Source organism: Uranotaenia lowii, chromosome 3 (genome assembly GCF_029784155.1).
Source record: "Uranotaenia lowii strain MFRU-FL chromosome 3, ASM2978415v1, whole genome shotgun sequence".
Classification (NCBI taxonomy): domain Eukaryota; kingdom Metazoa; phylum Arthropoda; class Insecta; order Diptera; family Culicidae; genus Uranotaenia; species Uranotaenia lowii.
Window position 1 is genome coordinate 256,370,885 of NC_073693.1, and position 14,337 is coordinate 256,385,221.

The 14,337-nt window shown below is 36.4% G+C and overlaps 1 protein-coding gene and 1 long non-coding RNA gene across 2 annotated transcripts; both read right to left on the reverse strand.

The window, feature by feature from the left end:
* Positions 1–4,020: 4,020 nt before the first annotated feature.
* On the reverse strand, positions 4,021–5,415 carry LOC129756827 (uncharacterized). Its single transcript, XR_008739539.1, has 3 exons — positions 5,259–5,415; positions 4,885–5,166; positions 4,021–4,826 (listed from the first exon to the last, which is right to left on the reverse strand). It is a non-coding gene; the product is annotated as an uncharacterized LOC129756827 (long non-coding RNA).
* Positions 5,416–10,336: 4,921 nt separating this feature from the next.
* LOC129751361 (uncharacterized) lies at positions 10,337–10,892 on the reverse strand. Its single transcript, XM_055746817.1, has 2 exons — positions 10,689–10,892; positions 10,337–10,624 (listed from the first exon to the last, which is right to left on the reverse strand). The coding sequence occupies exons 1-2, from the start codon at positions 10,788–10,790 to the stop codon at positions 10,406–10,408; spliced, it is 321 nt and encodes a 106-aa protein (XP_055602792.1). The 5' UTR covers positions 10,791–10,892; the 3' UTR covers positions 10,337–10,405.
* Between the last annotated feature and the right edge of the window lie 3,445 nt (positions 10,893–14,337).

Below are 14,337 nucleotides of genomic sequence, written 5' to 3' on the forward strand. Positions count from 1 at the left end.
AAAGGTGTCAGATCTGACCCTCGTCTGACCAACTGAAAAAACTAGCGAAGAATTTGGAATTTTAGTGTTGCATGGTGTAATTATTGTGTATAAAACCTAAATTTTATTCATATTCTAGTGTATGTAACAATTTCCTTGTTCTTACTCAAATGCAGGATCATCCGGAACAGGTTGTAAAGACATGACCCTTGGAGCCAGATTTAATGCAGTGGAATGCGAACCACAGACTGAGCAGGAGCAGCACATTTCAGAGCTCACAAACGAAACGCGAAGTTTAGATGTTCAGCCGGAGCAAAATGAAAACGCCGAAGAATCCCTTAAGCGGGAACTTGCTTTGTCCAAAATGCAAAATCAACAGCTTCAACAACAAATAGAAAATTTGAAAAAAGCTAACTCACATTTAGCTAGGCAACTAGCAAACGAAACTAATCTTTTGGAGCAAAATCAAAACGCCGAAGAGTTTCTTAAGCGGGAACTTGCTTTGTCCAAAATGCAAAATCAACAGCTTCAACAACAAACAGAAAATTTGAAAAAAGCTAACTCAAATTTAGCTAGCCAACTAGCAAACGAAACTCATCTTTTGAGACGAAAGCTTCGCGATCTTGAAAAGCAAATTATTAATTGTAAAGCAGAACACATGGACCGCTCCCAATTCATCCAGAATTTGAGAATTGCTTTAAAAGGAGTCTTGTCTGAAAACCAAATAGATGTTATCTTAAAAAGAAAAAAAAAGCCTCACTGGACATCAGAGAAGATCTCACAAGCATTTGCAATTCGTTTTTTGAGCAAAAGATGCTACCTGTTTATAAAAAATGAATTGCATATTCCATTACCTTGTATTTCCACACTTGGTCGTTTTGCCCGCTGCATTGATCTTAAAAATGGATTATTGAAGGATGTACTACGTGCCATGGAAATAGTCGGACAAGAATCGCAGCAGAAGGATTTAGCATGTATTCTATCATTTGATGAGATGAGTGTAAAAAAACTTATGGAGTTTGATGAAGGTGCTGATGAAATTGTTGGTCCTCATACACATGGGCAATTTGTTATGGCCCGAGGACTTCTGTCGAAATGGAAGCAAGTCATCTATGTTGGTTTCGATCAAAAGATGACTCCAGAAATTTTGATGGAAATTATCACAGAACTTTATAAGGTTCGTTATATTGTGGTAGGAATAACCTCAGATAACGGCCCAGAGAATGTAGCACTTCGGACAAACATTGGGATCACAACAGAGATCACAGATTTCGAGCATCCTGTGACTAAAGACAAAATTTACGTCTTCGGCGATGCTCCGCACAATTTAAAACTGATTCGGAACTGGCTAGTAGGAGGCGGTATAATTTGGAAAAATAGGAAGTTAAACAGCAGGCTTCTTAATGAACTTATAAATAAACGAGGTAGTTTTGAATTTACACCTCTGTTTAAACTTGATTCATCTTTCATTAATTTATCCTCGGTGGCCAGACTTGTAAACCATCGACATTTTCTCTGACAGTCGCACAGCCTGCTTTTATCAGTATCATTGTTCGTGCCATCAAACGAATGCGACCGAAAACTTGCCGAACAGTCGACTACCATCAAACGAAACGACATTCATTCTTCTTTGTGTGATTGTCGAACAAAATTTCGTGTCTTGGTACACGAGAGGGATAATTTGATGGTCAAACGACCATCATTCCCGACAGTTTACAACATCGCCTATCTCTTTCACGCAGCAGAACTTACAGACTCAATAAGCAAATGCAATCTTTTCTATTCACTCTCTCCTGTTGAAAAAAAAAATCGTCACTCTGCAGCGCCGGGTGATGTTTGGATGTGTTGGTCGAACAATGTGGAATGATAATCTCGATTATCTACGCAAGAGGGATGACAGTCAAAAGACTAACCACAAAAAAGATCAAAATTTCGTTTGACATTTTTTTGCTCTCCGATCAAACGATTGCGCTCTCCACGATTGTCACGAACGATGTGTGGTGGTTGTCTCCGGAAAAATTCAAACGATGGTGACCAATTACAAGCCTGCGGTGGACAAGCAGAATGTTTCTAAAGCAGCGAAACTCCTCTCGCATACCACTGCAACTGCTCTTCGAGAAAGATTTAATAATACCAGGGATTCGGACGAATCGAAACATTTGGCTGATTTTATTGAAATAGTGAACAAATGGTTCGATGTGTTCAATTCATTTACACCTTTCCATAATCAAAATTTAAAACAATCCTACAAGGCAGCTGATTATCAATTATCAGCTCTTAACGATATGGACAAATTAATGCGAGAATCCAAAGGTATAAAAACAAACGGAGAAATATGCTACTCTTTAGTTCAATTTCAAAAATCCATTATTATGTCAATAAAATCACTTAAAGGATTATATGAGGATATTAAAGAAAAGTATGGTATACAGTATATTTCTACTTTTAAGGCAAGTATATTAAATTATAAGTGGATTGTAAAAATGTTTGAAAGTTTAGCTAATTAGTTAATTATATACTTTACAGCTCAATCAAGACCTTTTGGAAAACTTGTTTTCGCAAATAAGAACTAAAGGTGGATTAGACGACAAACCAGCTCCACTTCAAGTTCTATATCGCCTGCGGATGATTATTCTAGGTAACGACCGAGGTGAAATACAGTGACGGGCAAAAATTTAAATCACAATTGCAGCAAACTTGTGAAAAAATAGGGAATCTCTTTAAACAGCTTGATACTGGATTCATACTACAAGTTTCATCTGTGCTGGTGGTTTTAGAATTTTGTCCGTCACGCCGCTATTCGCAAGACTGCCCCATATACAAAAACAACGAACCCTAAAAAACAGCTTTATAGATTTTTATAAACTTTCGTGGATTTCTCGGTTGAAACTTTATCTTTTCTTTCTTCAAAGATATTAAGATAATTGTTGTAGAATTTCGTCCAATGTTTTTTTGCTTTGGAAGTTGCTGATTCAGAGGAGAAAATAATGATGGGACAGCCTTGCGAGTACAGACATATGGGACAGCTTTGCGGGTATATTTCATATTGGACATACATGACTTGGTTTTTTTTGAGAACAAAGTTATGCAAGTTTCTAGTCTAAATTGAAAAACTAAATCTATTTGAACAATATTTGAGATAAACTGAAAAATGACGAAAATGCATATGGGACAGTCTTGCGAATAGCGGCAATATGTGGAGTAGAAAAACTTTGGATCATTCCGTTAACTTCCTACATATGTTAATGTACATTTAAGGCAAAAATCCAGGAATAACTCAACGCAATACCAACACAGTAGACCAAGGTATTCTTAGCGGAACGCGCGATGAATTCATAACGGCAACACTTTTTAAAAAATCTGACATCGATCCTGACGTCCCAGAACAGCCTCAAGACTATGAACAACCTCAAACGTCTGATTCAATCGAGGACTCTCAACACATTGGCTCGGATGAAAAACTCGAAGAATCGATCTCATTAGTAACTGTCTCATCCAGCGTGATTGATAGTTGCCACGAGGAAGACGGGTTTGATTACATATTGGGATGGATTGCATTCAAGCTAAAAAAATCGCATCCTGATCTCGGCGACAAAACGAAGGATATTAAAGATAGCTTAAATCCATCTCATATGCCATCCTTCATAGCTAATCTGTCGTACGGCGGATTAATGGTACCTTCTCCTGAATTTAAAGTGATGGGCAAAGCCATGGAGAAAGTTTTTATTCTTAGCCATGGTACAATGAACTTTAATTTCAAGTGCAATGTTCTGGAAACGGTGATTAAGCGAATCACTCAAAAATATCCGAACTTCGACATAGTTGTGGTCAAGAAGTTTGTGAAAATACGAACTATTGTCCGAATGAGATATTGCAACTTACTGTCACAAGGTTTAATACAGCAAAATGCTTACGATGATCAAAAACCATCAACTTCCAAAAGACGGTTTGAGCAAAAAAGTCATGTTGCTAACAAGTACAAAAAGTTATGCTCTCAATAACAGGCAAGTATTTATTGACAATCAAACAAATATATTTATAACAATCTTCTTTAAATTTGCAGGAAACATCAAGACCGCCATAAATGTTATCCATACAATTTCGAAAATTGTCATTTTAATATCGTTTACCAGACCAAGTTCTCATTTTTTGTTTTTAAATTGTTGTGTTACACGTAGTGTTATGTATGATTCGGTTTAACTTACGAACTAAAAAACTTCGCATTGATTGCGGAAGATAATTGAAATTCATCGAACCATTGAACTCGGTTTTAATTTTAACAAGTTCACGAAGAAAATAATATATGTGATTGTGTTTTTGAGTTCAATTGGAAATATACTAGATTTATCTTCATTTTTGAATTGTGTTTTATCTAATTTAGATCGAAATAACGATTGGTCAATTTAATGATGAATCTTCAGAATGTATCAATACTTTTTTTTCGTAATTTTACTGGTATTATTATAATTTTAATAAATTTAATTGCTGTAAGGGTTGTAATTGTCCGCCTTGATTCTGCAGGTCCAGCTGGAATGGATCCCCATCACCATCAAACAATCCGGTATAGATTATGCTGAAAGTTGAGATTGCCTGCCACTCTGTTCTGTCGACGAGATGAATGATAATGATAATTATCAACAAATTAAAAAAAAAAAACAGCAATTCATTGTGTCATCTGGAGATAGAGATGTTTCTCCTAATAATCCTGAACTGATCGCCGGCGAATCTGTTGAAAAACTCATGCCCCGAGCAATAGTATGCTCCCATCGCTTTGATCACCTTTTCCGATCCTATTTCTGTTTCTTACATGCTCATGACCCGGGATTTTTTGTAATCAAAGGCTAAACCTGCAAAACAAACAAAAAATTAAAGACTATTTAGCCGATAAGGGATGGTGGAACTTACCTCGAGTGCTGCGTGTAGGTTTCCTGATTCCGTCCCGCATGTGATTTTCGATGCTAGTTGAATTCCGGTCATGAGTCATCGAAATTAACTGGCCGAATCAGTTCCGCGCCTGGTGCGCTTCCGTCGTGGGAGAAAAAAAACTGTTTCCTTTTGACTGGTGACTGAACTGGCCGCTGCTGCTGCTAATCAAACTGCGTTCGCTTCTTGTGGTTTTCATGGGAATGGTGGCTGCTGCTGTGGTGGCGGTGTCTTCTTCCGGAATGTTCCGGAATCTACTACGACCTGTACGCGGGGTAGAAAAAAATGAAATCATCACTAAACTAAACAAATATTTTTCATCTTAATTATTAATCTTCAATTATTTTTCATCTTACCTTCATCGTTAGCGATGCTTTCGACCTCGGTACACTCGGTTTTCAATACTTTTATGGCCATTTTACGGTTTTTCTGGCCAAATAACTTTGTTTTCGTACGCTTTTCCTGAACTAGAATTGACTGTTGTCAATGGATGGTCCACTTTAGATTATAAATGACGTCAAACTTTTAACCACTACCAATGCACACTTGTTGTTGTTGTTGTTGTTGTGTTTTTATTTAGGTGGCTTGAGTGTCAATCTCATATCGCCAGAGTCATAACGTTTGTATGACAGTAGTCCGTTACGGTTTGATTCTGGCCATCCGTATGAATTGGATGACTTCTTTTATTTTTGTTTGTTCGAAATTTCCAATAAGTTGCTTTAAGTTCTGATGTCCTTCCCAATCGAAGTGATTTCTTACATGGTTGTATTTAACACATTTTAGCAAAACATGTTGTGTTGTGTCGGGTGTACTGCAGAGGTCGCAGACTTCCGAATCTTTGATCTTCATTTTTGCCAGCCAATAGTTTGAGAAGTCGTGTCCAGCCATTATTCTATTTAACATTCGTGTTTCATAGGCATCGTAGTTTTGGGTCCAGTACCACGGTTTCGTTGGGAAATTCTCGACAAATTCGTAGAATTTTAGTCCTTTATTGTCTTCTAGAGCTAATCGTCTATACCAAGTGTTAACATCATTCATCAATCCGTTTTTTATTCGAAGTGTCATGTCGTGCCATAATATTTTGTTTGTTAATATAGCTTCACTTGTAGTTCCTTCTTTGGCGAGTTCGTCAGCCTGTTCGTTTCCTTTAATTCCTACATGGGCTGGAATCCATTGTAGAACTGTGCCGGTTTTAGACAAACAATCACAAATTTCAGATGTTAGTTGATCCATCTCATTTTTATCTTTGCAGCCATCGAGGAACCCGCAGGCCGACTGGGAATCGGTCAGAATTACCGTCGGATATCTTGGAAGATTTTCAATTTCCTGGGTTGCTAGCCAAATAGCAATCAGTTCAGCGGTCATGATAGTGCAACATTCTTCTAGTCTCATACTTATTCTTAGATCAGATTGGGCTTCAAAGACACCAATGCCACAGGACGTTTCAGACCTTGAAGCATCTGTGTAAATTTGTCTCCAGCCGATGTAGTTTGTATTAATCATTTGCATTGAGATTTGAAGCATGGTTGAGGAGGTCATCTTGCGTTTCTGGATAGGGATTCCTTCGACTTGGATGCGAATGTCGATTTTTTCACAAGCCCTTGTTCTCAAAATGCCATATGTCTTTTGAAGAGATTCCTTATTTTCCATGTATGTCCATTCTAGGTAAGTATAGAGCTTTTTTTCCTTCCTGTTTTCTGTGTTGAGTTCTATAAGTTGTTCGCTAACTGCATCACCCAGTTGAAGATGTTTCGCTATTCGCTTCTGGGTGTGATAGTTTCTTTTTAAGTGCAACGGAATTTCATTGCTTAGGGCGGCCAGAGTATTGATTGGTGTGCTTCTGCTACAACCTGTTGCGATCCTTTGACATTGTCTGTTAGCTACTTCCAGTTTTCCTTGATTTGTCTGGGACATGTTTCCATAGATTGATGATGCATACGAAAAGAAACTTCCGTACAGCGCTTTGTGGAACATTACCATAACTCTTGGCGTTGCTCCTTTCTTAATACTGCCTATAATCTTGAGCATGTTTTGTCGTTCAGTTATCTTTTGTTTTAGTGATTGAGCATGTGTTCCATATTTTAAGTTTTTATCTAAATATACTCCAAGATATTTATAATTACGAACCGTTTCCAACGGTGTGTTTTCTATTGTAATTCCAACGTCGACGTTTTGATTGTTGAAAAGAATTACCTTCGTTTTCGCTTGGTTAATTTTAAGATTAAGTTTTTTGCTTATAATTATGAAATTATCTACTGCTCTCTGTGCTTTATGTATTACCTCTTGTTTAGACGATCCAGATACAATTTTGAGGAAGTCGTCTGCAAATTGCAATGTTGTCTCCCCTTCAGTGCTTTCGTGTAATCCTACTGTATAAATATTAAATAAAGTAGGTGAGAGCACGTCTCCTTGTGGTAGTCCTGTGCTAACTCTATACTCGACTAAGCCTTGTTCTGTTTGTATGATGATTTTCCTGTCTTTTAGGAAATTTTGGATCCATTTTACTGTATCGTTCGGGAACTCCAATTTAATCATTGTTTCGACCAGTGTATCCACTCTAACAGTGTCGAATGCGGAACTGAAGTCGAAAAATATTCCAATACTCAATTCATTATTACGCTTAGCCTTCATTAATACATTAGTGGCATACTCTAAACAGCTTTCTGTTGATTTCTTCGATTGAAATCCGAATGATAGTTTTGGTAAAATGTTTTTTTCTGAGATGTGGCCTTTTACTACTTCTAGTACTGCGTGGTTGATTGATTTAGTCAAGGTGGGCAAAAGGGCTATTGGTCGATATGAGTTAATGTTGTTGGGGTCTCTACCAGGCTTGAGTACAGGCAGTAATTTTATGTGTCTTAACTTTTCTGGTAGGTAACCTCTAGCGTATATGTCATTTAGTTCATTAAGGAGTACCTCTTTTGCCTCCGTTCTTAGATTTCTTAGTATACTATATGAAATCTTATCTATCCCTGGAGCTGAACGTCTCTTGTTTTGAAGAATTTCGTTCCATTTCTCTAGTGTTAGGATTTTATTAGGGGAAGTGTTTTGTTGAATGGTTGTTATTGGGTTGTCGTTTGGAGTATCTGATATAAAGTTTGTTTGTAGAAATTCTAGTGCGAATTGTTTTGAAGTTAGTATAATGTTGTTTTTCGGTTTGTTTTCATGACGGTATTTAAGATTCCTGACCAGTTTCCAATTACTTTTAACATCTCTCGGGTCGATATCTTTTGTGATTTCTTCTAACTTTTGTCGCATGAATATGATTTTCATTCTTTGTAATTTGGCCGAGGCTTTTTGGAAGTTTATTAGGTTTTCGATGTTTGAAAGTCTGTTGTATTCTTTTCTAGCATTTTTCTTTTCCTGGTATAGAAGTGATAGATCGTCGTTCCAGTAAAATTTAGCTGTGTAGTCATTTTCAATTTTGTGTTTGCCAATAGTGTTTTTTATTAAAATTTCGAGATCTTCTATAGTGTTAAAGTCATTAGCTTGTATAAGGTTTACTTCTTCGTTTATTTTTCTAAAGTTGAACCTGCTTTTTGGTTTCTTTGAGTTAATTGATTCAAACTTTATATGGATGATCAGATGATTGGAACCACCAATTGTTTGGTCCAGAACTTCCCAACTTGTCCCATTATATATTGCAATTTTGCACAATGTTAGGTCGATAGCACTAGGTCTATGTCCCAAATTTGTAGGTCGATATGTTTTCGAGCCATCGTTTAATATTAGGTAATTCGAATTCAGAATGGTGTCATATAATAGTTTACCTTTGTTGTTGGTGTCTTCACAGCCCCAGTGCTCGTTGTGTGCATTGAAGTCTCCACCGATGATAACATTTTGCCAGTTTTTGGTTTCGTCCATTATTTTCTCGATTCCTTCGATGAGGTTAGCAATAGGTATGCGTGGATTAACATAGACCGAAATAACATAAAGGTCTAAACTTGGTATGTGTATTCCTAGTACTTCGAAAAAATTGCTCGTTGTTAATTTCAGTTGTATGAAGTTGTAGGTGTCTCTCAAATATATTCCTACGCCTCCTCCTATATCCGTATCACGAGGTTGCAGGATTTTATGGTAACCAGATATGTTTAAATTTTGTGTTCTGCTAGGTTGTACCCATATTTCCGAAAGTATGGCCACATCGTATTTGTTTTCGTGAAGTAAGTATGCTAATTCTATCTTATTTTTTGAAAGGCTTTGTACGTTATTCTGTATTATGTTGAATTTCATGAATTTCAGAAGAAGACTGATCTTCTATGCTGTATCCCAAAATTTTACCTAAAATGTTAATGGTTTTTATTAGAATTTCCATGCTATTTTCAACATTGTTCATCATCGCTGTTGTCAAGTTTTTATAGACTCCTTCAGCTGTTTTCCTTAAGTTTTCTTTTTGATCAGTAAGTTGTTGAATTTTTTCATTCCATTTTTTGCGAAGTTCGACGTGTTTTTGTAAGGTGATCGATTCAGGTTCATTTATTTCAGAAGTAGCTTTCCGTCTCTTTCCACTGCGTATTGGTGCGTATTCTTCAGAATCAGTAGTTGGATCTGCTTCCAGTTGTTCGTCATGTTGTGTTTTATTTTGATGGCTTCCCTTGGTGGTCTGTCCTTTTCGTACTTCTTCTGTTCTTTTGTCTAATTGAAATCGGGCCTCCGGATTTCTCCTAGATACATTCCCAAGCAACAATTTAAATCCATAATGGTTTTATTACAAAAAAAGGAAGTTTTCTAAAGGGATTGAATAAGTGTTTATGGCTGTGAAGCGTATTTCGATAAGATCGTTATATAAACTGTCTTCAGGATAACTACACAACCATTATATGACCTCATTATAAGTGCTCGCCCAAAATCTTGTATATTTTTTTAACCGTGTGTATAATGGTTTTGTAGCCCGCTTTAAAGCAATATCAAAACCTTGTTCTAGAACCGGAATAAAAATAAGTCAAAAAGGACTTGAAAAATACCCAATTAAGAATGACACTTGAAAACCGACGCAAATGTAAACAACAATGGCAGCAACAAAAATTTTCACTTAGCTGGCCGCTAGCAACAATTGAACAATCAATAATACCCCACAGGATCGGATATTACGCAGGAAGAGATAAGACCGCGACAGGGAAGGATAAAACCGTTGTGCCAAGTTTGCGGTAGCCGTTACTCGCCGGGTCATTCATTTGAAAGTAATTGCAAAAACCCCACCGTCAAGAAGCACAGTGTTCTTAAATCCCAATTTAGAGCCCCCGGAATACAATTCGGAATGATGTTTATGCTACAATTCGGTAGAAATGAAATCCCTAAAAATTTAACAATTCATTATTTCGATAGTTACTATCTTGTTGCATTGCATACCCGAATAAACCGAATAAAAAATATTTCTCTAGAAGATAGTTGAATAAAACACATTTTACAATCTATAAATTTATATTGTTCACAAACGAATTCTCACTACAATCCAGCACAAGCTTAAATGATACTTTTTCTTTGTTGCTTCTGTTTCTTGTCCCTATCGCGCTTCCTGCATTGTTTTCGTCGGTTCACCGGTATCGGAACCTTCGAGGTTCAAACACCGAGTGGTCAGTAGTGCTCGGTTTCGGTCACTAAAAATCAGATACCTACTACTGTTTTTTGCACGTTCCACGTAGTATCCTTTCACCCGGTTTGGGAAGTCGTTTTTTATCCAAAGGCAGTCAACTGTGTCCCAGGAATCATATTCCCGGCGAACCTGAAAATTGGACAGCTATTATTTTTTTTCATATTCAATATGAAAAGCATTAAATACTTTTTACCTGGGTTATCACAGATGCTGCGGTTTTCCCGTGCAGCCTTTGCTCTGGTTCCGAATGAAAGCGGTCCCGATCGGCAACAGCATTCCACGAATTTCGGATCATTCTCGTAGATTTTATCGAATATTTCAACGTCGAATCGGGCACAGAAAACAGGATATCGAGCCTTGGCTAAACTTGCGGCAGCCTTTTTCGTTTGATGAAAGCGAATGATTTTTTTTGTTTTGTTGTTATTTTGCACTGGCAGCTGCACTGGATTAAAAACACTTATAAAGATCCGGGAAAAGATATTTTGGTTTTATAAAGGGTAAAATAGTTTTTTGAAAGAAGAATTGCTCCTCAAATGGTATTCGTACAGAAAACATTGACTTATAAATGATTTTTTCAAGCTAAAAGGGTTTTAAAAAAAAAATGGCCACTTTCTGATGAAATAATAAGATTTTTTATGAAAATCTCGTCGAATATGATTGTTTGCATTGTCAATTACCACAAATTACTAGAAATAAAGTTATTTTAACAAAATATTAGACCAAATACTGATAAAGTGAACTAAATAAAAATGATGAAATAAATTGGAAGCATTAAATATTTAAAAAAATATTAAATTAGGTCTCTTATTTTGAAAAATCACAAGAGAGCGCGGATTATTTAAAAGTATTTCGAAATATTACCCGATAAAATTAAAAGCGCAGTAACTTTATTCATTAGAAAATCTAAAAAACAATCGAGATAATTTGTTATTTTTGATGAGTCGTAGTTGAGAAAAACATTTTTTTTAACTGAGTCGAATTATTTTATTTTGATAAATACAATTTAAAAACCTTTCTCAGAAATATTTTTTCATGAATGATTTTATCATCTGTCACTAGAATAGATTATCTTGAATCGGCCTTCGGCAAAGCCCTTTTGAATCCATATGGTTGTATAAGGCACTTATAATATTTACTTCAGAACCTCCTGTAGGTGGGCCTTTTTACACTTATAGGTGTTTTATAAATGTTTTAATGGGGTTTAAATAACTAAACGTTGTTTTATAGCGAAGTATTGTAGCGCTCTTTCAGTTTCTTATAAAACTTAAATTGTTACTTGGGATTGTTATTGTTGTTCTGTATCCCTCTTTTAGTTACATTTGAAAAACTCTCCTGTATTGTTTGGAACTCATTGGCATTTTCGAGGATACTATAACCGTTTTGTGTAGGCGTTCTTAGTTCTTGTTTTGCTTCGAAAAAGGTAAGGTTTTTTGTTGCCATTAATGTTTTTATTTTGAGTTGTTTGTCTATTGCTGGACATCCTTTAAAGTTGGCCTTGTGCGGACCTTTGCAATTTCCGCATTTCTCTTCGTTGTTGCATTCATCTTCGTGGGTTTCACCGCAATTAAGGCAACGCTTGCTTCCCTTGCAATGTTTTGCAAAATGTCCATATCGAAGACATTTCGCGCACATAACAGGCTTAGTGACATATGCTGTAACTCTTATATTAGCTGAAAAAACTTTTACATAATTAGGTAACTGGTTGCTTCGGAAGACGATTCCGATCCTAGAATTTTTTTCCTGTGAGTCTTTTCTCGAATGTCCCGGTGCCCCGCCACCGGATCCACCGGGGTCTTCCATTTTACTGTCTCTACACTTCAACTCTCCTTTTTTTTTGTAATATTATCACTTAACGAATATAGTAAATATCCCAAAGTTTAATTTCAATTCAGAGCACAAAGAACGTGTCTACTCGTCACGCAAGATGGCCGAAAAAAAAAGCAATGCACACTTGTCTCATCATTACTTTTCGTTGATATTCCTTAACCCGAATCGAATCACAACACCGGGCTGTCAAAATTTAGCGCTCCGTCTCCACCCTTCCACCACTGAGAAACTTTTGGTACCCCTTGCCTACTTTTCCTCACTATGCACCCACCCTACTGTACTCATCCTGGGTTGTATTTTCGATCTCAAATACCATCAAGTCACCATTCACCGCCCAGACACCATTTACCGCCCAAAATCACCCTTTTGTGTGTATTTCGAAAAAACTGGAATTTTTTCTCCAAAAATAAGACCTGTGTTCTGTGTCGGCATCATTGTTTGACCATTTCACTGAAAAATCAGCACTTAATTATGCTAACTATAGCCAGAAATAAAATATTTGGTTTTTCGTTTCCGGTCAAATTATTGAATTCGACGCCTGTTAGCGAACTAAGCATAACTGTGCTCCTAGGGAAAAAAGGGGTTTTGTTTACTAAATAGTACCTATTTGTCCTACAATCGACTTGAAATGATAGTTTCATTTTTGTAGAATAGATTTGCATCGGAAAATTTTCGATTTTTTCAATAGTTGTTGTTTTTTGAAGCGTTTAGTGATAGGCGGTAATTGGTGTATAAATAAAAGTGTGGGTTCCTAATTACCGGTCACGCACAATTTATTTGTTTTTAACGCATGTATTGTGTCAAAAGTGTAAATTGTAAGAAGCATTTAGTTTGATTACGTTAGAAAATGATGTTTTATCGCTGAAAGTAACCGATTACTTGAGGCTGTTTGCCGGGAATCATCATTTTGTCAGTCAACGCACTTTGTTAAAATTTGTACAAAATTTGCGGGAAAGATTTCACAAAATGTATTCTCTCAAGATCCAAAATATGGTTTTGACAGCTCGTTACATGGACAATATTAAAAAGAACAGTTTCCGTGTTGTTAGATAGTTTTTCCTTAAGAAAACATTATCGATACCCGAAAAAGTCGAGTGGGCGGTAATAGGGCCAGTTGAACACCTCAACGTTTAGTTAATTATTTTTAAAAGCGTACATTTTTCGCATTCCACTAATTTTTTTATTTAAAGTAGAGCAGTTTTGAGATGTATTGGAAAAGAAAGCGAATAAAAATCTGCTGTCGTTTTTTATTACACATGTTTGAAGTTGAAAAACCGCTTAACTGGGCGGTAGATGGTGACATGATGGTATCTTGAATCTAAAGGTCTAAAATGTACAACCAGAGCACCGTTTGCATCGCGCAAAATGTTGGATACACATCTCGGACGAAGCACATCGATATCCGGCACCATTTCATCAGAGACGTGCTGGATCGCAAAACCGTGGCGTTGTCGTTCGAACACAGAAATTTTTTTTTTTGCTGGAAACCAGCAAAATTTTGCTGGTTTTTGTCCCGCTGACTTTCCAGCAAAATTTCCAGCAATATCGATTGCTGAAAAAATCAGTAAACATCAATGCTGGTTTCCAGCAATTCAAATTGCTGAAAATCAGCAATCCAGATTGCTGGAAACCAGCTATTTCTATCAAAGCATTCGGCTGGTTTGGTTTGGTTTTGGTATCAAATTTGGTATCAAATTTATATTTCAATTCAAATTTAAATATCGAAAATGGCTGTGCACATGATAAGTAATAGACAACATTTGTTTTCTTCCATTTTTTTTATTATGAGTTAAATGAATTAGCAGAGATATATGTTTTGTCAATATATTATCTGTGAATATATTAACACGGCCTCCGGGGTGGCAGCTTTGTGTCAATGTGATAATCATCCGCCACCTGAAATAGAGATTTAATTAATTCTTTTCATGAATCTAATAAATCCATTTTCCAATACAAACTCACCCTTGACTTGATGTCTGGTTGCTAGAATACAGAGGAAAATAAAAAAAATAGTA